General features: G+C 36.4%; 1 protein-coding gene across 1 annotated transcript; it reads left to right on the forward strand.

Moving 5' to 3' along the window:
• Positions 1-1241: 1241 nt before the first annotated feature.
• On the forward strand, positions 1242-23756 carry LOC138334678 (uncharacterized). Its single transcript, XM_069283340.1, has 10 exons — positions 1242-1356; positions 1608-1767; positions 5662-5966; positions 10067-10192; positions 11549-11587; positions 13485-13613; positions 15975-16019; positions 21858-21971; positions 22691-22797; positions 23362-23756. The coding sequence occupies exons 1-10, from the start codon at positions 1266-1268 to the stop codon at positions 23539-23541; spliced, it is 1296 nt and encodes a 431-aa protein (XP_069139441.1). The 5' UTR covers positions 1242-1265; the 3' UTR covers positions 23542-23756.
• The last annotated feature ends 1034 nt before the right edge of the window (positions 23757-24790 follow it).

Raw genomic sequence — 24790 nt, forward strand, 5'->3', positions numbered from 1 at the left:
GGATAGCTGACTATCACGTGACTGTTCTTCCACAAAATTCAAGACAGTGCGTCTGAAATGCGAGTCAGCATCCCGATGTGGACATGAATCTGTAATGATTTGTATTATGCTAACGCATGGAACTTATTCTGCGCACTATTACATGCAGTCTTAAATTCAAATATTTGACATTATGGATGATGTTCACAACTGTGACAGTACATTGACTTCAAAGTTAGAACAAGTTATATTGGTATGTTATATTCATAACTCCTTATGAACTAAATCTCCAACATAACAGTTCAACAAGGGGTGGATCAACCCGCCATTTGTCGATTGGAACTGCTTTCATATATCACCGGAGGAAGTTTTTATGAACCTTGTCATTTCTAAATTTAGTGTGTGAATGGAACAATATCATTTTGTATAAAATTGCTGTTTGACATATTTATCGAAACATCTTGCACACTTCTGTGTGAAAAAAAGAAAATATGATTTGTATTCAAAAATCATTTTTAAAATGTTATTTTAATTGAAAGGCTTAAAGCTTATTTCATGACTATAAATAATAAGATGAAAACAATCCTAATTAATCCATGTTTATGGAGCTTAAATTTACATTGACATTTAATACCTTGAGTTTGTTGTTCCTTGATATTCAATTTGAAAAAAAAAACATGTTTAAATCTCGGTGAAACGTTTCTCGGTCAAACTCAGTCGGACAGATTTTTCCTTGTACATATGTTCGAATAAGAACAATGACGTGTTTAGTTTCTTAGCGGTATATAACGATATGATAACTGGATGAAATACGTATATAGTATATTGAACAACGGGAAATTCTCCTGCTCCAGTAAATATTCCTCTCCTCAACCCAGTCATCAATGCACATTTCATTTAAAATGCTAAACGGCTGTTTCAGAAAGTTGTGTTACGCTAAATTAAAGTTACATAAATACACTTAGCGTACAAATAATAGGGGGAATACCAAACTCGTATTATCTTAAGACAATTGCAGTGATAGATTGTGCGTTTATATGTGGGACAACTGTAACTACATAGTGACACAATGTGCTACAAATGTATGTATCTCGCACATATCCAATAACTAAAGTCATACATCTCGCGAACTTCATAAAACAAAAGCAGACATGTATTAATTAGAATAGAATCACGAGATATGTGCTAATGAGTTCTACATACTTTGAACCCCGTGACTGCTTATAAATGACAGCGCGTTCCTGTGAGCTGCCGTGTATTGCTCTCTTAGTACCGAAGCCGTGAGGATGTGTGGTTTACTGCAGTCTACATGTATTATCTTGTGCTTGATTCTGGGACCAGGCGCTGCGCTTCAGGTATCCTTCAAAGAGCTTAAAGGTATGTTCTTCTAATGGTTTCATTTCATTTTAAACTAAAAGCACTATAAACTTTCACTAAGATATATATATTTTGTATACATGAAAGCATAACAAACTATTTCAATTAAAAGTAGTTCTGCATGATTAACAGATGGCGTGTGTTTAATTTTGAAACAGTGTTATCTGTGTCCATATGTTATGAGTAGTTATTTTTATTCGAAGTTATTATTTTCTGACATAAACAAATTGTTTATTTTGTATTTTTTGAAGATTTTAACAACGCCATTCGCAAGCCTCTTCTTCAACAAATTGCAACTACGTTACAAAAAACACATCCTGTAAGCTTGGGACAAGATGCTGCTGACTGCAAAATTAAGATCAGCCAGAAATATGTGGAATGCGCAACGTGTCTGAAAGGAAAATATGAAAGGTATTGACACATAGAATGTATATAATTTAGATTTATACTTAATAATAACAGCATCCATAACCGGACCGATTTAGCACTTTCAGTGGAGTTTATGTCGTTTGTTTTGTTATTGCTATATTTTATCTACTTTATAACCCATTTCATCCTGCAACTGCCCGGAATACTGCTGGATATTATAACCCATTTTATCCTGCAACTGCCCCGCATACTGCTGGATACTGCCGGATAAACTTGCGCTTGGGTCACACTGATCGGCCGATATCCGGGCATAGGGGGTAATCGGGAGTACACCGCTGGTTTTGGCCATTTCCCGACATCGGACAATACTGGCCAAAAATGTGAAAACATCGTATTTACATATAAAAGGAGGTCGTGTGGTAATCGCAAGGCGTCTGTTTCAAAAGAGATTTTTTTTTTTTTTTTGGGGGGGGGGGGGGGGGGCAACGAAGTAGCGAATACCGACCGAGCATCTAATACTAATCGGCCGATTATCATAAGATGTCCGGGCGATAAAACCGGCCTAATATTATCCGGACACCGGACGAATATCTTATGAATATCATACGGATAATGAAGCATCGTTGTTCCAGGCCCGGCCGAATGTCGGGCGGTGTGATTGCTACTTGATTCCGGACCGGATATCGGGATACTTACAATATGTGTGAAGAATATGAAGCCGGACACCGGAGAGATTTTAACTTCGAGTTAAATCTCTTCGGGCACCTCCCAGATGCTGCTTGAGAGCCCCGGCCACTGGCCGGTCATGTCTGTTAACAGCGCAGTAAAATGATATATTTTTGTGCATGTTAGAAATAACATATTTCTCTCCTATGGCTGATTTTCGGTCAAACATTGTTATTAGATACAAATCGGTATATGAACTATAATCTTTAAACAGAAAAAAAGACGAAAACTGTTAATTTGGTATTCTGAGCACTAAAAGTTTGCAACATTTTGAGAATTACAAAACCTACAACATATGGACTTGAAATAATGTTGCTAGTATTGCAACATTAATATCTATAATGTGTATTAAAATGAATATACATGGTTAAGACCCAAAGTAACTGTCTTCAATCTCATTTCATATAGTTTTTTTACATTATTAAGTGGCTTCTAAAAATATTTTGTATCTAAAATACATATAGAGCATTTAAAACCAATGATATAGTATTACCAATGTTTATAAAACGTCGTATATGTGTGTTTGTGTCAGCTTCAATAGATAACCAACTTAAACTATAATCAACAGGTTAAAATTTCCGACAAAATTTATTTTAAAAAAAATCATGATATTGTTTTTCTCCACTCATTTTCTAACCAAATTAAATACTTAACGGTGTAAGTCTATGCGAAAACAGAAATCAACTATGCACGGTCACACGAAATGAAAGTTGGCTATGAATGTAGCCCTGGTGAACTCCTATGTCAATACAGAATACAGTTACATTAGAATATACATAGATTGAGAACCTGTTTTTCTGATAAAATTGAGATATGATTTGTAAAAAAATGCATTGTTCTTAATATAAATCTGCATGTAGCTCCTTATTAATTCTTAGCATTTACAATGTTTATGATTTTATGTATATTAAAGCACCGATTATCTTTAATCAATAATTTACATTGTATATTGTAAGATATATATTGAAGGAATTATTTTCCAAAACCCACCAATATTACCTATGATACTGATTGAAATAAAAGTAAATCTCAGTTGACTTTACAGGTGAAAATATAAAGACAGCTTATATGAAACAGTATATAATTGCCTTCCTATTGTTTCCTAAAACAACACCTACCTATTGTTCAGAGAACACCCCGTCTGGGGTGCGGCCGGGAACCGTGCTAAAATGGCTCAATATCGTTCTTGGAGTACATCCTAAGCTTAATCGGAAGGGGTTGTGGCCGAAGCATTATTCGTCAATACAAATGCTTTATCCGACAATACGATCACGTGAATTTATTCCACATCTGACGGAAGATTTTCTTACTTGACCCTGAAAACTTTAACCTTTCGGTGAATGAAATGTCATTTACTCCCGCTAAAAAGTGACGTCACATTCTCCGCAATGACATCATCTAACGATATCGAAAATCTGGTATGGTGGTGTCGTCCTTATCTTTGCTCATGGTAAATGTATGTATTGTAAAGTAATTTTTTGATGGATAATAATTGTTTTTTTAGTATTTTCATATTGTTTCAGTGGTATTACACACTGAATAGAATTATTGGTACTGTTTGCGTATGCGCTTATGTATTTCCCACGATAGTGAATCTTTTCATCCGTATCAAAGAAGCGTCTCGCTGCGAGCAAAACCTATTCAATAACTGACAATTTGCTTTCGTTTGAATGTCATTACGGTTGCAGGATAAACAGAATACACGGTTAGTATCTTACAATACAAGTTTTACAATGTATTTTGGTGCTCAACAGGGAAAGCCTCGCCATCGCGGCTTTCCTAAGTTTCGTACCAAAATAAACCCTGTATTTTTAGATACTAACCATTTATCCTCTAAATAAGGACACCTAAAATGTTGATAATAACATCTTTAGCTCCGATTTTAACCATTTTAACGTTAACGCCGTAGATCATTGAGGTTTCGCCCGTTTTTAGCCTACTGTGCTTACTGCGGAAGTCTCTCACACACCAAATAGGTCCCCGTAGTTCAATATTCCGTCAAAAAGATATGTTGTTATGCATCTTCTATCAAGGGTTTTTTTCTAGATTAATATCTAATTTTTTTCTTGTCATATCTAAATCTGTTATTTCATTTTCTGTACCTAAAAATCATAAACAAATAAACAATGTGTTCTGGTACATGTATTGTTTAACAGATTTGAAGTTGTTGTTGTTGTTGTTTTTTTTTTTTTTTTTTTTTTTTTTTTTTTTTTTGGGGGGGGGGGGGGTGTAATGTTTGATAGTTATGAAAAAATCCTGACAAAAATGAAAAAAAAAAAAAAAAAAAAAATTAGTATAATTTAAATTGTCAAGTTTTCCTTGATTCAGTCAGCTTTCAATCAAGACAATCTATATCATAAATATATAATATGAGTTTGAGATCTGCACGTGTTATGTTGAACTTGAGGACCAAACTGTTGCCTGAGGCCGGAGGTGTATAACTACGAGATAAATCCCCTTCATTATACATGCAGAATTATACTGTATGGTAGCAAATGAAATAAATGCAACAATTTTCGTTGTTAACTAAAATATTGCGAAAAATAGATTAATTGTTTTGTAATTTATCAATGGTAAACTATTTGGCAGTACATAGAACGATAGAACATTGATAAAAACAAAGTAAGTTTTTTTTTATTCTGGATCCGTCTGTCTCTCACCACATACATACAATGCCTAATGCACATCGGCGGACATTGCCGAATAGTGCCGAAGACTAATGAACCATGACGTTATGATGACGTAAGCAGTCAACATTTCCATGGTGGATTGTCATCATTTCATGGGCGCAAACATATGGAACAATGGACTTTTTTATTATAGAAAAGTATAGGGAATACAAAGTAAAGGTATAACAGCATAAGTTGTCTTCATTACCATGAATATATATTATTTAGACCGCTTATGGTTTTCTTTTTATTTGTAATTATAGGAATATCCGTGTATTCAATCATGAAGAATACAACTAGTGCTAAAACAATATATTAGTATTTAGATAATCACACTTAAAGTAACATCAGTTTTTTACTATACGTTACACTTAAGATTTATTTGTCATTTAACACTGTATTTCAAACTGGAATGTTTTAAATGAAACACTAATTTAGGCTATTTCTTCTCTCAGATTTAGCTCATTTCATTACAAAAACATTGTCTTATCCTGTTACAATATATGTAACACTTGATTACTCCGTTGATGTTTCTTTTCAGTAGCCCATCCAAAGTTCTCTCAGTCGAAAATGCTCTGATGTCTCTTTGCTCCTACACTGGTGCTCTATATGGAGAATGTGAAGTAATTCTCAATGACGAACAGCCATTTTTAGAATTCATAAAACGAGCAACGAAAAAAGTCCAGTCAGGAGTCCTTAACGTGATCAATCCTTCCAAAGACGCTGTACCTATGCTGCGGGTTTTCCAAGAGATGCTTAGTGGACAATGGACTTCCTCAGTCGCTGAAATCAAAAGACAAGTTGATGAATCACTTATTTCATTCGCCACACCAGCGCCACAAAGAGGTTAGCAAACGCAGATAGATAAATAATGAAAATGGCTTTGCTTTCAAGCTAATTTACAAAGAGGAGACGGCAGGAAACCATAGGCCCAGTTTCACACTCCTTAAGTTAATAGATATCTTCAAAATGTTCATTAGAAAGCATTACACGTTAAGGGAAATTCCATAACTCTTTTTTTATCTTATTTTTCTTTCAGTTATCCTAAACGTTTTTCGTATTTGCCTCTCATGTCTTCGCCTCTGTCAGTTATCCTACCATTTTTTTCGTATTTGTCTCTCATGCCTTCGCCTCTCTCAGTTATCCTACACGTTTTCGTATTTGTCTCTCATGTCTTCGCCTCTGTCAGTTATCCCACACGTATTTGTCTCTCATGTCTTCGCCTCTGTCAGTTATCCTACACGTTTTTTTCGTATTTGTCTCTCATGTCTTCGCCTCTGTCAGTTATCCCACACGTATTTGTCTCTCATGTCTTCGCCTCTGTCAGTTATCCCACATGTATTTGTCTCTCATGCCTTCGCCTCTGTCAGTTATCCTACACGTTTTTGTTTCTCATGCCTTCGCCTCTGTCAGTTATCCTACACGTTTTTTCGTATTTGCCTCTCATGTCTTCGCCTCTGTCAGTTATCCTATACGTTTTTTCGTATTTGCCTCTCATGTCTTCGCCTCTGTCAGTTATCCTACACGTTTTTCGTATTTGCCTCTCATGTCTTCGTCTCTGTCAGTTATCCTACACGTTTTTCGTATTTGTCACTAACGTCTTCGCCTCTGTCAGTTATCCTACTCGTTTTTCGTATTTGTCTCTCATGCCTTCGCCGCTCTCAGCTATCCTACACGATTTTCGTATTTGTCTCTCATGTCTTCGCCTCTGTCAGTTATCCCACACGTATTTGTCTCTCATGTCTTCGCCTCTGTCAGTTATCCAACTCGTTTTTCGTATTTGTCTCTCATGATCGCCTCTGTCAGTTATCCCACACGTATTTCTCTCTCATGTCTTCACCTCTGTCAGTTATCCTACTCGTTTTTCGTATTTATCTCTCATGCCTTCGCCGCTCTCAGTTATCCTACACGATTTTCGTATTTGTCTCTCATGTCTTCGCCTCTGTCAGTTATCCCACACGTATTTGTCTCTAATGTCTTCACCTCTGTCGGTTATCCTACACGTTTTCCGTATTTGCCTCTCATGTCTTCGCCTCTGTCAGTTATCTCACACGTATTTGTCTCTCATGCATTCGCCTCTGTCAGTTATTCCACTCGTATTTGTCTCTCATGTCTTCGTCTCTGTCAGTTATCCTACACGTTTTTTCTTACTTGTCTCTCATGTCGTCGCCTCTGTCAGTTACTTTATCCTACACGTTTTTTCGTATTTGTCTCTCATGTCGTCGCCTCTGTCAGTTATCCTACACGTTTTTCGTATTTTTCTCTCATGGCTTCGCCTCTATCAGTTATCCTACACGTTTTTTCGTATTTGTCTCTCATGTCTTCGCCTCTGTCAGTTATCCTACTTTTTTTTCGTATTTGCCTCTCATGCCTTCGTCTCTGTCAGTTATCCTACACGTTTTTCGCATTTGTCTCTCATGTCTTCGCCTCTGTCAGTTTTCGCACACGTATTTGTCTCTCATGTCGTCGCCTCTGTCAGTTATCCTACACGTTTTTTCGTATTTGTCTCTCATGTCGTCGCCTCTGTCAGTTATCCTACACGTTTTTCGTATTTTTCTCTCATGTCTTCGCCTCTGTCAGTTATCCTACACGTTTTTCGGTTTTTTCTCTCACGCCTTCGCCTCTGTCAGTTATCCTACACGTTTTTCGCATTTTTCTCTCATGCCTTCGCATCTGTCAGTTATCCTACACGTTTTTCGCATTTGTCTCTCATGTCTTCGCCTCTGTCAGTTATCCTACACGTATTTTTCTCTCATGTCTTCGCCTCTGTCAGTTATCCCACACGTATTTGTCTCTCATGTCTTCGCCTCTGTCAGTTATCCCACACGTATTTTTCTCTCATGTCTTCGCCTCTATCAGTTATCATACACGTATTTTTCTCTCATGCCTTCGCCTCTGTCAGTTATCCAACACGTTTTTTCGTATTTTTCTCTCATGTCTTCGCCTCTGTCAGTTATCCTACACGTTTTTCGTATTTTTCTCTCATGCCTTCGTCTCTGTCAGTTATCCTACACGTTTTTCGTATTTGTCTCTCATGTCTTCGCCTCTGTCAGTTTTCGCACACGTATTTGTCTCTCATGTCCTCGCCTCTGTCAGTTATCCTACACGTTTTTTCGTATTTGTCTCTCATGTCGTCGCCTCTGTCAGTTATCCTACACGTTTTTCGTATTTTTCTCTCATGTCTTCGCCTCTGTCAGTTATCCTACACGTTTTTCGGTTTTTTCTCTCACGCCTTCGCCTCTGTCAGTTATCCTACACGTTTTTCGCATTTTTCTCTCATGCCTTCGCATCTGTCAGTTATCCTACACGTTTTTCGCATTTGTCTCTCATGTCTTCGCCTCTGTCAGTTATCCTACACGTATTTTTCTCTCATGTCTTCGCCTCTGTCAGTTATCCCACACGTATTTTTCTCTCATGTCTTCGCCTCTGTCAGTTATCCCACACGTATTTGTCTCTCATGTCTTCGCCTCTGTCAGTTATCCCACACGTATCTTTCTCTCATGTCTTCGCCTCTATCAGTTATCATACACGTATTTTTCTCTCATGTCGTCGCCTCTGTCAGTTATCCTACACGTTTTTTCGTATTTTTCTCTCATGCCTTCGCCTCTGTCAGTTATCCAACACGTTTTTTCGTATTTTTCTCTCATGTCTTCGCCTCTGTCAGTTATCCTACACGTTTTTCGTATTTGTCTCTCATGTCTTCGCCTCTTTCAGTTATCTCACACGTATTTGTCTCTCCTGCGTTCGCCTCTGTCAGTTATCCTACACGTTTTTCGTATTTGTCTTTCATGCCTTCGCCTCTGTCAGTTATCCAACACGTATTTTTCTCTCATGTCTACGCCGCTGTCAGTTATCCCACACGTATTTTTCTCTCATGTCTTCGCCTCTGTCAGTTATCCCACACGTATTTTTCTCTCATGCCTTCGCCGCTGTCAGTTATCCCACACGTATTTTTCTCTCATGTCTTCGCCTCTGTCAGTTATCCCACACGTATTTGTCTCTCATGCATTCGCCTCTGTCAGTTATCCCACACGTATTTGTCTCTCATGTCTTCGTCTCTGTCACTTATCCTAAACGTTTTTCGTATTTGTCTCTCATGTCGTCGCCTCTGTCAGTTATCCTACACGTTTTTTCGTATTTGTCTCTCATGTCTTCGCCTCTGTCAGTTATCCTTCACGTTTTTTCGTATTTGTCTCTCATGTCGTCGCCTCTGTCAGTTATCCTACACGTTTTTCGTATTTTTCCCTCATGTCTTCGCCTCTGTCAGTTATCCCACACGTATTTGTCTCTCATGTCTTCGCCTCTGTCAGTTATCCTTCACGTTTTTTCGTATTTGTCTCTCATGTCGTCGCCTCTGTCAGTTATCCTACACGTTTTTCGTATTTTTCCCTCATGGCTTCGCCTCTGTCAGTTATCCCACACGTATTTGTCTCTCATGTCTTCGCCTCTGTCAGTTATCCCACAAGTATTTTTCTCTCATGTCTTCGCCTCTGTCAGTTATCCCACGCGTATTTTTCTCTCCTGCCTTCGCCTCTGAAGTACACTCAGATTAATGTTGATTATTTTATTGCTTTGAAATCGTATGAAGTGATACATCATTATTTGGGACAAACAATATTGAGTATAAATTGCTATATATCGTAAATATCTTTCGTTTAAATCAACACTTTATCATAATATCTAATTACCAGTTTATATTGAGTCTGACGTGACATTCCATCTGATTGTTTTTTTGTTACATCTGCCAAGCAATTATCCATTTATTCATTAATTATTAAGATGCATTGTGTCGTTTAAATCCTGAAATATTCAATCTTTTTACATATACCCCGTATATTATATTTGGTACTTGGTACTTGCTTGATTCATACTTCTTACTTCGATAATTCATTTACGTGATAACCAAACACCACGGCGTTTTAAATCCTGGTAATCTTTGTTTTTAGCTCAGGTAAGACGGAAAAGGTGGTTTAACTACGCTAAGGACATGATGACAAAAATGGCTAAAACAATGAGGCAAGAGAGTCCAGAAGCAGCGCCACATATGGAGAGATATATGAAGATGGCAAAAAGTAAGAATTCATTTATTATTTTACAACCTTTTAAAATACTCTCTATGTGATGCGAGGTCTGGCCCGTTTCTAGGGTTTTGATGCATCTTGAGATGTCATTACCGCCACCTGATTCTAGCACGAGATCATCCTCGATACACCAGATGTTGAAAAGGGGATTAGCCTATTCGCATGATTAGTGAATTTGTCATTTCCCGTTTGTTGCGAAACGTATGATTATATCTTAACTAGAATCAGCAAGTAGAGGTAACGATTAGAGTGCTTAAAATCTTGTAAAAATATACTAATAGACATTGTTTCAATTGGATTTGAAATTTAAACAGCGATTAGTCTAATCACTTATTGAACAACTAGGTTCTGGGGTAATTTTCACTGTTGTCGCTATACCTGAACTTTGTCAAATCTGAAATCTGAAAGCAGTTCAAGAGAAAATATAACTGACAAATCACTGGCCTGTGGATTCAGCATTTAGATTTTAAAGCCACATAATCGACCACAATGTATCATATCCGTTATCATGTACATCAAATGAATTTTTTCAGGCCTGTATTTTGTCAGTTGTTGGCAAGCCTTTAGTTTTATTATAATGTAGTTAAGGAGTGGACATAACGACATTGAAAGATACCCCTGGATTATCGAGGATGACACGCAGTGATAGTACACACTGGAGTATTGAGGATGGCAAGACATTGTACCCTAACATAGAGTCGTTTACATTATCTTATGCCATCGAACATTTTTCATAGTTCTCCGTTTACCTCTGTTTGTTTATCAGTATATATATTTTAATTGCTTTACATGGTATCCATATGATCATATATAGGGTAAGAACAAAATAAAAGAGTTGGCACGTTCCAAAAATGATCCAGCCAGTAGTTGTATATCGGCATTTCTGTTGCATTAACAGTAACGATTTAATTGTGACGCGCCTTACCTGGGTTATTGTTATGATACCATTATCTTTTATGAAAATACCTTTTTCACAAATTCAAGTATGTGAGGTAAAGAAAAAACGTAAGTTTTGTTTCCTAAGCAGTAAGTATACCTTGATTTGCCACCAATTAAGGCTATAAAGAATTATATGATATTACACGGTTCTATCAAGTACATATATATAGTGACATCTTTACAATAGAGTTGGCTTCACAATTCACGCATTGTCATGACAATTGGACCAACAGCAGACACGTCTTTTCATGTTAATTTGATGCAAAGTACGGTCGTTTTAATGCATGCAATAAAATTTGATTCTTGGGAATCTCGGAGGAAAATACTATGCTTAAAAAATATCTAAACATTGTTATTATGATTGCAATCAAAATACATTAGCATATATTTCTTGTTAACCTTTTTCAGAGATGTCACGAGTAAAAAGATCAACAACCCCTGCCACAGGTAGGAACGTTAACTTTGATTGTGTATAGGTAGGAACGTTAACTTTGATTGTGTGTTTGTGGGAACGTTTACTTTGATTGTGTATAGGTAGGAACGTTATCTTTGATTGCGTATTTGTAGAAACGTTGACTTTGATTGTATATAGGTAGGAACGTTAACTCTAATTGTGTATTTGTAAGAACGTTAACTTTGATTGTGTATTTGTAGGAACGTTAACTTTGATTGTGTATAGGTAGGAACGTTATCTTTGATTGTGTATTTGTAGGAACGTTAACTTTGATTGTGTATAGGTAGGAACGTTAACTTTGATTGTGTAAAGGTAGGAACGTTAACTCTGATTGTGTATAGGTAGGAACGTTAACTGTAATTTTGTATAGGTAGGAACGTTAACTTTGATTGTGTATTTGTAGGAACGTTAACTTTGATTGTGTATAGGTAGGAACGTTAACTTTGATTGTGTATTTGTAGGAACGTTAACTTTGATTGTGTATAGGTAGGAACGGTAACTTTTAATGTGCATTTGTATGAACGTTATCTTTGATTGTGTATAGGTAGGAACGTTATCTTTGATTGTGTATTTGTAGGAACGTTAACTTTGATTGTGTATAGGTAGGAACGTTAACTTTGATTGTGTAAAGGTAGGAACGTTAACTCTGATTGTGTATAGGTAGGAACGTTAACTGTAATTCTGTATAGGTAGGAACGTTAACTTTGATTGTGTATTTGTAGGAACGTTAACTTTGATTGTGTATAGGTAGGAACGTTAACTTTGATTGTGTATTTGTAGGAACGTTAACTTTGATTGTGTATAGGTAGGAACGGTAACTTTTAATGTGCATTGGTATGAACGTTATCTTTGATTGGGTATAGGTAGGAACGTTATCTTTGATTGTGTATTTGTAGGAACGTTAACTTTGATTGTGTATAGGTAGGAACGTTAACTTTGATTGTGTATAGGTAGGAACGTTAACTTTGATTGTGTATAGGTAGGAACGTTAACTTTGATTGTGTATTTGTAGGAACGTTAACTTCGATTGTGTATTTGTAGGAACGTTAACTTTGATTGTGTATAGGTAGGAACGTTAACTTTGATTGTGTATAGGTAGGAACGTTAACTTTGATTGTGTATTGGTAGGAACGTTAACTTTGATTGTGTATTTGTAGGAACGTTAACTTTGATTGTGTATAGGTAGGAACGTTAACTTTGATTGTGTCTAGGTAGGAACGTTAACTTTGATTGTATATTTGTAGGAACGTTAACTTTGATTGTGTATAGGTAGGAACGTTAAATTAGATTGTGTATAGGTAGGAACGTTAACTCTGATTGTGTATTTGTAGGAACGTTAACTCTGATTGTGTATAGGTAGGAACGTAAACTTTGATTGTGTATAGGTAGGAACGTAAACTTTGATTGTGTATAGGTAGGAACGTTTACTTTGATTGTGTATTTGAAGGAACGTTAACTTTGATTGTGTATTTGTAGGAACGTTAATTTTGATTGTGTATAGGTAGACAAGTTAGCTTTTATTAGTTCCTTTGTATTCTCTTAAAAAACACAGGTTTCAGATGTATTAAAGAAAGTCTACATCTGTTCATATTTTCATGATATATCTATTTTTTTTATTCTTTTTTTATTTATTTCATTTGTTAAATTTGCATATTAATAAGATGAAATAAAAATAATAAACTTACGAATTTATAGTATGTTATTAAATGAATTTAATAAATAAAATTATTTAAATAATAAAGCCATTTGCATATACATGTACCACTTAATCTGTATCGATGATAAAGAAAGCAAGTTCAATTGATTGAGTACATGTATATTGCTACGAACCATCTATGTGGTAAATTCATTATTTTTGTTATAATTTTATAATTGTATTTTTTATCGCAGAAAAGAAGAGAGTGAAGCGGTTTATGCAAATGTTCCAAGCTATTGCAAGTTCAATGGGTGTCAACAAGACAACCCAGAATCAACTTACAAACATGATGACAAATGTACAGAAACACATTCCATTTAAGAGTAAGTACTGGTAAAAACTAAAACAAGTAACCCCAAAATAAACTTACATGCATAATGAGAAAAATACAGAAACATTTTTTTTGTATTTATTTTATTTTTCCAAATTTTTGTCAGACAGTTGTATAACATATAAACAAGATACAACTTTCATTCCTAACACATATTATGCATGTCATTTGTTTTACATTGAGACATATTAATTTGAAATTAACTATATTGCCAAAAAAGGAGTAGGCTATAGCGTGCCGAACGTTGCAAAATTCAATAAGGAAAAACATTTGTGCGAAAAAAATGTGTTTGTAATATATCGTTATATGTGTTCATTATTTTTAATTTGTGTGTGTGAAAAAATATTTGTGTGTATTTTTTTTTATATTTGTGTGAGAAAAAATGGTTTGTTTGTAAAAATATATATTTGTGTGTGATTTTGTTTTATATTTGTGTGAACAAAATATCTTTGTGTGTGTGAAAAATATATTTGTGTGTGTGAAAAAAAATATTTGTGTGTAATTTATTCTATATTTATGTGTGAAAAAAATATTTGTGTGTAAAATATATATTTGTGTGTGATGTTGTTTTATGAAAATCACACATAAATATATATTTTTTCACACAAATATATTTTTCACACACACAAAGAAATTATTGAACAAAATTTTTATTTTTTACATATAAATATTTAAAAAATTACACAAACATTTATTGTTTTTACACACAAATTAAACATATTGAACACATATAACGATATATTACAACACAATTTTTTTCTTTACACATTTTATTTTACTTATTGAATTTTGCAACGTTCGGCACACCATAGTAGGCCGTTATAAAGCTTAGTTTGTATGAATTATAATACCTGAGAAATTCCCTCCACTAATTAATAGTTGATGATAAGTACTGATGACGGATACAAAAATAATCAATGTGATATGATGATAAGTATTGATGACGGATACAAAAATAATCAATGTGATATGATGATAAGTATTGATGACGGATACAAAAATAATCAATGTGATATGATGATAAGTATTGATGACGGATACAGAAATAATCAATGTGATATGATGATACGTATTGATGACGGATACAGAAATAATCAATGTGATATCCATACAAGCGCGCAGCTATTTTTCTCTCCAACTTTTTATATCAATTTTGTATTTATTCTTCTATCAGTTTTGGATACGATTCGATGATAAATGGTCAAAATGTCAATTGCCTCAGTAATCTAAATTTCTGTGGGTTTTTGTCACTTGTCCCCCTCCAAAGATTTCTTTGAATACAAGATATTGAATTCATACATATAGAATAACATATTTAGTTAAAAAAGAAACACACACACTCACTTTATTTGCTTGAATATGATATGGTTTAATTTCTCGAGTTTCGTCCCTTTGTATCTTCTGTGAAGAGTTTTTATTCAGCAAAATTTCCTCCCTTTAATACTTCCGGATCTGTTTCCGTCGCAGTGATGATTTAAAAACGATTAATTAACGTGTCATTGGGTTTGAATCGTTGTTAAGCGAAGTGGTAGGACTTCGCTAACATTAGTAAAGAATTATTATTATAATTGATACACATTTTAATGAAATTCACAGAATTGGTTGATCATTGGTTACCGCTTGATCAGCAAACCTATCTATATAAGTAAAAAATATTGTATTAAATTATCGGTGAAATTTTAGACTCACCTGACCAGTGCTTGAACAGGAATATGCTCGAACACACACTTCTTTTTTTTCGTTTCTCATTACTACAATCAGTTGATTCTTTTGTTCATGTTTTTTCTGTTCGAGGACTGATCCCTTCATACACATTTTCCACCATTTTGACAGGGTCTTTGACTCGCTGAAGTACACAAACCAACACATGAACGTGTTTTTAATTTTGTTGAAAATATTCGCCTTAAATCTGTCCTAAATTAAAATAACACAAAATTACTATTTAAATTTAACAGCCAAACTCCTTGTGTTTGGTTTGAGTACTGGTCAAGTATCATTTGATTAATTGTACTTTATGATCGTTTGATTTGACTTATAATACTGGTATTCATGCCAATGGGACAGTTTATAGCACTCTCTTGTTTTGCATGGACAATTATTGACGCCCTTTCGTTTTGTATGGGTAGTTATTGACGCCCTTAGAAAATAAACTCCGTGACCATTATCTGCATTTTGTATTTGTCGTTGTGTTTAATAATTAGTTTCGAAAATACTGATAAATGGTATAAATGATACATATTTCATTATCAACCCTCATCATTGAAGTAACATTACTGGATATGGATAAACAAAACTGTGGTCAAAATACAAATAGGCTCAACTATTGCATTATTCACGTTATTTTCTTTTTAAGTACCAACCGGAATGATGAACCGAATGGGGAAGAAGGCGACTGGAGGTACGCATTAATACTATAATGTATAACTTTGTCATTGTATAGACATCTCCGGTATTTTCATGGTTAGAATATAAAACGTCACGTGCATCATTAGTATCGTTGCTCCATCGTGCTAACCACGAATGTATTTATCCACGAAGATATTTGAAAGGTCGAAACCATGATAGAAAGTACCAACGAATGATCCCTGCATATAAAAACGCAAGTGAATTAATGGCCATTTTGAATGCAATGCTTAAAATTATGATTTTTCATTCAGGTCCGTATACAATATAATTTTCGTTTTCAGACATACGTTGGAGGTTTGTATGTATCTTTCTTGGTCTGGTCCTGACGTTCGATTATCACTTTTTTAGTCTGGTCCTGACGCTCGATTATCACTTTCTTATTCTGGTCCTGACGCTCGATTATCACTTTCTTAGTCTGGTCCTGACGTTCGATTATCACTTTCTGAGTCTGGTCCTGAAGTTCGATAATCACTTTCTTAGTCTGGTCCTGACGCTCGATTATCACTTTCTTAGTCTGGTCCTGACATTCGATTATCTGTTTCTGAGTCTGGTCCTAACGTCCGATTATCACTTTCTGAGTCTGGTCCTGACGTTCGATAATCACTTTCTTAGTCTGGTCCTGACGCTCGATTATCACTTTCTTAGTCTGGTCCTGACGTTCGATTATCACTTTCTGAGTCTGGTCCTGACGTTCGATTATCACTTTCTGAGTCTTGTCCTGACGTTTGATGATCACTTTCTTAGTCTGGTCCTGACGTTCGATTATCTGTTTCTGAGTCTGGTCCTGAAGTTCGATTATCACTTTGTGAGTCTGGTCCTGACGTTCGATTATCACTCTGTGAGTCTGGTCCTAACGTTCGATTATCTGTTTCTGAGCCTGGTCCTGACGTTCGATAATCACTTTCTTAGTCTGGTCCTGACGTTCGATTATCACTTTCTTAGTCTGGTCCTGACTTTCGATTATCACTTTCTGAGACTGGTCCTGACGTTCGATTATCACTTTCTTAGTCTGGTCCTGACAATCGATTATCACTTTCTGAGTCTGGTCCTGACGTTCGATTATCTGTTTCTGAGTCTGGTCCTGACGTTCGATTATCATTTTCTTAGTCTGGTCCTGACGTTTGATAATCACTTTCTTAGTCTGGTCCTGACGTTCGATTATCACTTTCTTGGTCTGGTCCTGACGCTCGATTATCACTTTCTGGGTCACTTTCTGGGTCTGGTCCTAACGTTCGATAATCACTTTCCGAGTCTGGTCCTGATGTTCGATTATCACTTTCTGAGTCTGGTCCTGACGTTCGATTATCACTTTCTGAGTCTGGTCCTGACGTTCGATTATCTGTTTCTGAGTCTGGTCTTGACGTTCGATTATCACTTTCTGAGTCTTGTCCTGACGTTCGATTATCACTTTCTGAGTCTGGTCCTGACGTTTGATTATTACTTTCATAGTCTGGTCCGGACGTTCGATTATCACAACTTAGTCTGGTCCTGACGTTCGATTATCACTTTCTGAGTCTGGTCCTGACGCTCGATTATCACTTTTTTAGTCTGGTCCTGACGCTCGATTATCACTTTCTGAGTCTGTCCTGACGTTTGATTATCACTTTCTAAGTCTGGTTCTGACGTTCGATTATCAATTTCTTAGTCTGGTCCTGACGATCGATTATCATTTTCTGAGTCTGGTTCTGACGCTCGATTATCACTTTCTGAGTCTTGTCCTGACGTTCGATTATCACTTTCTGAGTCTGGTCCTGACGTTCGATTATCAATTTCTTAGTCTGGTCCTGACGTTCGATTATCTGTTTCTGAGTCTGGTCTTGACGTTCGATTATCACTTTCTGAGTCTTGTCCTGACGTTCGATTATCACTTTCTGAGTCTGGTCCTGACGTTTGATTATTACTTTCATAGTCTGGTCCGGACGTTCGATTATCACAACTTAGTCTGGTCCTGACGTTCGATTATCACTTTCTGAGTCTGGTCCTGACGCTCGATTATCACTTTTTTAGTCTGGTCCTGACGCTCGATTATCACTTTCTGAGTCTGTCCTGACGTTTGATTATCACTTTCTAAGTCTGGTTCTGACGTTCGATTATCAATTTCTTAGTCTGGTCCTGACGATCGATTATCATTTTCTGAGTCTGGTTCTGACGCTCGATTATCACTTTCTGAGTCTGGTCCTGACGCTCGATTATCTGTTTCTGGGTCTGGTCCTGACGTTCCATTATCACTTTGTTAGTCTGGTCCTGACGCTTGATTATCACTTTCTGAGTATGGTCCTGACGCTCGATTATCTGTTTCTGGGTCGGGTCCTGACGCTCGATTATATGTTTCTGTGTCTGATCCTGACGCTCGATTATCTGTGTCTGGGTCTGGTCCTGACGTTCGATTATCTGTTTCTGGGTCTGGTCCTGACGTTCGATTATCACTTTCGTAGTCTGATCCTGACGCTCGATTATCTGTGTCTGGTCCTGACGTTCGATTATTTGTTTCTGGGTCTGGTCCAGACGTTCGATTATCTGTTTCTGGGTCTGATCCTGACGTTCGATTATCTGTTTTTGGGTCTGGTCCTGACGTTCGATTATCTGTTTTGGGGTCTGGTCCTGACGTTCGATTATCACTTTCGTAGTCTGATCCTGACGCTCGATTATCTGTGTCTGGTCCTGACGTTCGATTATCTGTTTCTGGGTCTGGTCCTGACGTTCGATTATCTGTTTCTGGGTCTGATCCTGACGCTCAATTATCTGTGTCTGGGTCTGGTCCTGACGCTCAATTATCTGTGTCTGGGTCTGGTCCTGATGTTCGATTATCACTTTCTTAGTCTGGTCCTGACGTTCGATTATCACTTTCGTAGTCTGATCCTGACGTTCGATTATCTGTTTCTGGGTCTGGTCCTGACGTTCGATTATCTGTTTTTGGGTCTGATCCTGATGTTCGATTATCTGTGTCTGGTCCTGACGTTCGATTATCTGTTTCTGGGTCTGGTCCTGACGTTCGATTATCTGTTTCTGGGTCTGGTCCTGACGTTCGATTATCTGTTTCTGAGTCTGATCCTGACGTTCGATTATCTGTTTTTGGGTCTGGTCCTGACGTTCGATTATCACTTTCGTAGTCTGATCCTGACGCTCGATTATCTGTGTCTGGTCCTGACGTTCGATTATCTGTTTCTGGGTCTGGTCCTGACGTTCGATTATCTGTTTTTGGGTCTGGTCCTGACGTTCGATTATCACTTTCGTAGTCTGATCCTGACGCTCGATTATCTGTGTCTGGTCCTGACGTTCGATTATCTGTTTCTGGGTCTGGTCCTGACGTTCGATTATCTGTTTCTGGGTCTGGTCCTGACGTTCGATTATATGTTTCTGGGTCTGATCCTGACGTTCGATAATCACTTTCTTAGTCTGGTCCTGACGTTCGATTATCTGTTTCTGGGTCTGGTCCTGACGTTCGATTATCTGTTTCTGGGTCTGGTCCTGACGTTCGATTATCTGTTTCTGGGTCTGGTCCTGACGTTCGATTATCTGTTTCTGGGTCTGGTCCTGACGTTCGATTATATGTTTCTGGGTCTGATACTGACGTTCGATTATCACTTTCTTAGTCTGGTCCTGACGTTCGATTATCTGTTTCTGGGTCTGGTCCTGACGTTCGATTATCTGTTTCTGGGTCTGATCCTGACGTTCGATTATCTGTTTCTGGGTCTGGTCCTGACGTTCGATAATCACTTTCTTAGTCTGGGCCTGACGTTCGATAATCACTTTCTGGGTCTGGTCCTGACGTTCGATTATCACTTTCTGGGTCTGGTCCTGACGTTCGATTATCTGTTTCTGGGTCTGATCCTGACGTTCGATTATCTGTTTCTGGGTCTGGTCCTGACGTTCGATAATCACTTTCTTAGTCTGGGCCTGACGTTCGATAATCACTTTCTGGGTCTGGTCCTGACGTTCGATTATCACTTTCTGGGTCTGGTCCTGACGTTCGATTATCACTTTCTTAGTCTGGGCCTGACGTTCGATTATCACTTTCTGGGTCTGGTCCTGACGTTCGATTATCTGTTTCTGGGTCTGGTCCTGATGTTCGATTATCACTTTCTTAGTCTGGTCCTGACGTTCGATTATCTGTTTCTGAGTCTGGTCCTGACGTTCGATAATCACTTTCTTAGTCTGGTCCTGACGTTCGATTATCACTTTCTGGGTCTGGTCCTGACGTTCGATTATCTGTTTCTGGGTCTGGTCCTGACGCTCAATTACCTGTTTCTAGGTCTGATCCTGACGCTCAATTATCTGTTTCTGAGTCTGGTCCTGACGTTCGATTATCTGTTTCTGGGTCTGATCCTGACGTTCGATTATCACTTTCTGTGTCTGGTCCTGAGGTTCGATTATCACTTTCTGGGTCTGGTCCTGACGCTCAATTATCTGTTTCTGTGTTTGGTCCTGACGTTCGATTATCTGTTTCTGGGTCTGGTTCTGACGCTCAATTATCTGTGTCTGGTCTGGTCCTGACGTTCGAGTAAATGTTTCTGGGTCTGGTCCTGACGCTCAATTATTCGTTTCTGGGTCTGGTCCTGACGTTCGATTATCTGTTTCTTGGTCTGGTCTTGACGCTCCATTATCTGTTTCTAGGGCTGGTCCTGACGTTCGAGTAGCTGTTTAACTGTATAAACATTCATTAATTGATGGAACTACATTGAACATCTCATTTCAATCAGACCAAGTCCTAGAATTGCGAAACAGTACATGATATAAATGTCCGATATCGAGAGATTTGTATATGGAGTTCTGTCATTACATTTGATCCTTAGATAAATCGCCAAGTTAGTGTTGAATAAAACATATATAAACATACATTTTTGCTTAAAGATGCTCCACCGCTGACAGAGCATAAAAGATATTCATTATTTGAACAATAATTGGTGTATATTTGTATATATTTCCATTCTACTTTCAGTTTCCCGTTTAATCTATGTTAAACCAGATGGGCAATATCTGGCTATGAACTCCAATCTGGTCAAGCGTATGAATATTTGACGTTTCCGCTGCGTCACTGAGAATGTATACACTGTATACTTACGCCTATACATAACGGTCAAATGTTTTTAAAAGTGGTTTTAAAGTTGTGCGGTCTATGAAATCTAATGGTATTATCGTATTGACAAAATAGCATGTATTAAAAAATATTATCGCATAATTTTCATTTGTTAGCTTGTTACAAACCGTTTTGTGTTGAACTATATTCAGAATCTGATGCTATGGCTGTTCCGTTTATTGAACTTGGTGACGTCAACACTAGCGCAAGCGGGAAATTCAAAAGATATACATGTATAGTCTTGAATTTGAATGATCGTAATGGAAATATAAGTAATAAACTGTTACCAGATTGGACATACAGTTGATATCAAGCCCATCCGTCCGAAAGATAAATATTCATGGCGCCCTAACGGGCGCCATTCTATTTATCTTCCTTCCGGATGGGCTTCATATCAACTGTATGTCCAATCTGGTAACAGTTTATTGCTTAAATATATATGTCGAATGAACACAAAAAATAATACAAACTAATTTATTTTGCCTTGGGTACATGTGCAATCAGTACTTCATTCCATATAGAATATAGTGCCAAGGATTTTTTTTCGGGATGCAATTAATTGTTTTTTCATATTTTACCTTGAAGAAAAAACTAAATCGTCTGTTCTTGTTTTTTAATAGTGAAAAAATACCATTTGTCGGCGGTGAAGCATCTTTAAATTCAGTGCTAGAAATCTACGAGTACGTTTACGGAGTATTCAGCTTTTATAATTTTATTATGATCAATATAAGACAATTTCATTTTTATTTTTAGAATCTGATACACTTAAATGCAATAAAGACGGAGGGAAGTGCTCCAGATTGATTGAACAGTGTTCCGCTACCACATCCTGCCCGGCTATTACTGACAAACCACTTATTTTTGATAGTAAGTGTGATTAAAATAAATGTACATATCTGTACCATACATTTATATTATGCACGGGTGTTTGGAAAACCGTAATTGTTGATGATAAATATTATAATTAATGTGTCATTCAATGTAACAATTATTTTCTTAGTATTTGTTTTATGCAAAACTGTTAGTACAACATATATACAGTTGTAAATATATCGTCATATAATTAAAGGCCCACTACCTTTCCGGAGCAAAATAAAAAGGTTTCTGAAAAAAAATTTATAACATCAGAAAACATATGCCGATGGCCTAAGATGAGGTTACAACACCAAACATATGCAAGATTTCTTGCGTAATATAAGATAACATTGGAAAGTCATTTTCGCTGCTTTGCCGTCTGGCGCAGTGATAGTCAACTACCGCGCGGTATGTAGGACGACGGCGGGAAACATAAGACGACCCGCGTTATGAAAATTATTATTTTATTTATTTTAATCAAATTGTTCAGAAGGTGATAATACGTGTAGTATTAACGGTAAGTTAATAACTTTTGCGACGCTACAAAATTACCGATCTCGTTTTACATTCCCATTTAAAAAATTAAAAGCTGTTTTGGAAAGGTAGTGGGCCTTTAATGTACAGTGATCGATATATCAATAAAGAAGAAAACCCTTCAAACTGTGATATAATAACGCCCTAATGCATTGCCACCCAACTCAATTACTGAATTTTCATTTTATTTGTTTTAGTGTGTTCTCAAACATTAAGTTCTACTGCGAGAGGAGTAGCCACAAAATTAGATAATCTGATGAAAGTTTTTGACGCTATAAGGACTACGAGTGATTTTGTCACTTCCGTAAGTTATACACATGCTTTATATAGCATGCAGCTTGATTAACCCTTATAACAATATAAAAGCATAGCTTTCACCGTTGTAATCAAAACATGTCAATAAGGTTATCCTTTGATGATATGTAGATTTTTTTTTATTTTGTATTACCTTTACTCGATCTTATTAAAACTGTATTTCTCTTTATTGATTGATATGCCTTAAACATTATAGCTATTTGACAGATTTGCAGTTTCACGGTTGTTTTCAATATATCATTAGTTTTCATGCAATTCTTTGATAAACAGTCTTTAATATAATTGACAGAGGCTGTAGTTAAGTTTTCATTCTTGTTGTTGTGAGTTTTGAATTCCTTCCTAATTTGTTTTTATATTTTGTGTGCACATATTTATGTAAATCATAGTAGTATTTTTATTATGCTTTGATATAATGCAGAATTAGATTTTATTTGCATTCATTGATAATATTAAATGTAATCATGGTACGTTTGAATACGTTAGGAAACTGTTTGGATTGTTTACAAATTTCCATCTACTGATGTATAATTGCTTTACATTCTTTTTTTTCCAGATTTCATACACTCATAGGCGCTTCCGATCATACAATAGTGTTAATATCAACGCAATGTCCAAAAATATTCAACTCATGGAGATAAATCAAAACATGCATACAGCTGCCTTCACTAAAGCTAGTACCATACTAGAAAAGCTTATTGAAACCAGGTCATTTACACCTATGTCTAGGTGGTGAGTCATACTGAGCATGCGTGTAGGAATTCGCGATGGAGATATGATATCACACGTTGAATGGTCGTATTATAGAAGCACGAAATCCTATCACTAGTGTGTAACTATTAGATTGAGGTTTCCTAGACATTATATATATACTAATATATAACCTCAATCCCATAAATTACAATATATGTAAATGTACCTTGTTTTAATAAAATCCAAATAAAAAGTAATCGTACGACTTAATCAGTCTTCATTTCTTTATTTTTATAACTTCGTCCTAGTAAACTTCTTGAAAGAAATTACCGCTAATCTTTATCAATCCTTTTTGTATTAGTATTATTTTGTATTTTGTTTTATCAAACAATGCAAAAATCACATTATGATATTTTAAATGTTTGATGATGATGGAGTATGACTTGAAGTTGTTTGTTAGTTCATCATCTGTGAAGATATATGAAGAACTCCAATGTAGTGTCGACGTTTTCTCTCATTCTGTGATGCATATTTACATTTCAACTTACAATATACGTGTAAGCATGGTTATTACAATCACACAATCACATAATGCTGTGGATGGCCCCGAAATGGGACCAGACACAGGGTGTGTCCGCTATCCGCCCCTCTACTCTGTATATCTGAATATCACTCCCAGCCCCTTTTATATTGCTTAGATATTGCATATGTGTACAAATGACATGTAACTCATGTTAGTACAACATGAACTTACATAACAACAAGGAACCTATCTATACACCAGACTGTTACGTCGCTGACAAGTAGACATTTGCCCTGGAGACGTAACACGAGTATGTCTCAAATACCGTACATTAAGTCTTGAAGATTTTAATAAATAATAATTAAAGATTCCTAAAATGATACTAATTATACCATAACATTACAAAAACAATTCAATACGCATTGCATAATAAAAATCAAGTTATCACTTTTTTTTCAAAAGGAACAAGCAATACAGCCATAGATTAAAACATATCCATGACGTCATTGTTGCTGCGGCATCACATCAAGAAGTTCGAGATGGATGTCACCTAGCTTGGCTTTTGTTTCCATGTACCTGAAGATGGCCAAGAGGCCGGAAAGTCATAAAAGAGACGAGTGTACTGATTGAACTATATTTAGTTTATCCCTCTGGAGGACGATTGTTTGAAAACGAATTGATGATTTGAATGAGCAATACATACACAAAAAGCGAACAGTCTACCAAAATATACCCACAAGAAAGTAGATTGAAAGTAATAAATATGAAA

The sequence above is a fragment of the Argopecten irradians genome, chromosome 11 (genome assembly GCF_041381155.1).
Source record: "Argopecten irradians isolate NY chromosome 11, Ai_NY, whole genome shotgun sequence".
Classification (NCBI taxonomy): Eukaryota; Metazoa; Mollusca; class Bivalvia; order Pectinida; family Pectinidae; genus Argopecten; species Argopecten irradians.

Coding starts and splice junctions, on each gene's coding strand:
- LOC138334678 (XM_069283340.1), top strand. CDS start 1,266: ATGTGTGGTTTACTGCAGTCTACATGTATTATCTTGTGCTTGATTCTG. Junction 1,357..1,607: donor ATCCTTCAAAGAGCTTAAAG/GTATGTTCTTCT, acceptor TATTTTTTGAAG/ATTTTAACAACGCCATTCGC. Junction 10,193..11,548: donor ATATATGAAGATGGCAAAAA/GTAAGAATTCAT, acceptor AACCTTTTTCAG/AGATGTCACGAGTAAAAAGA.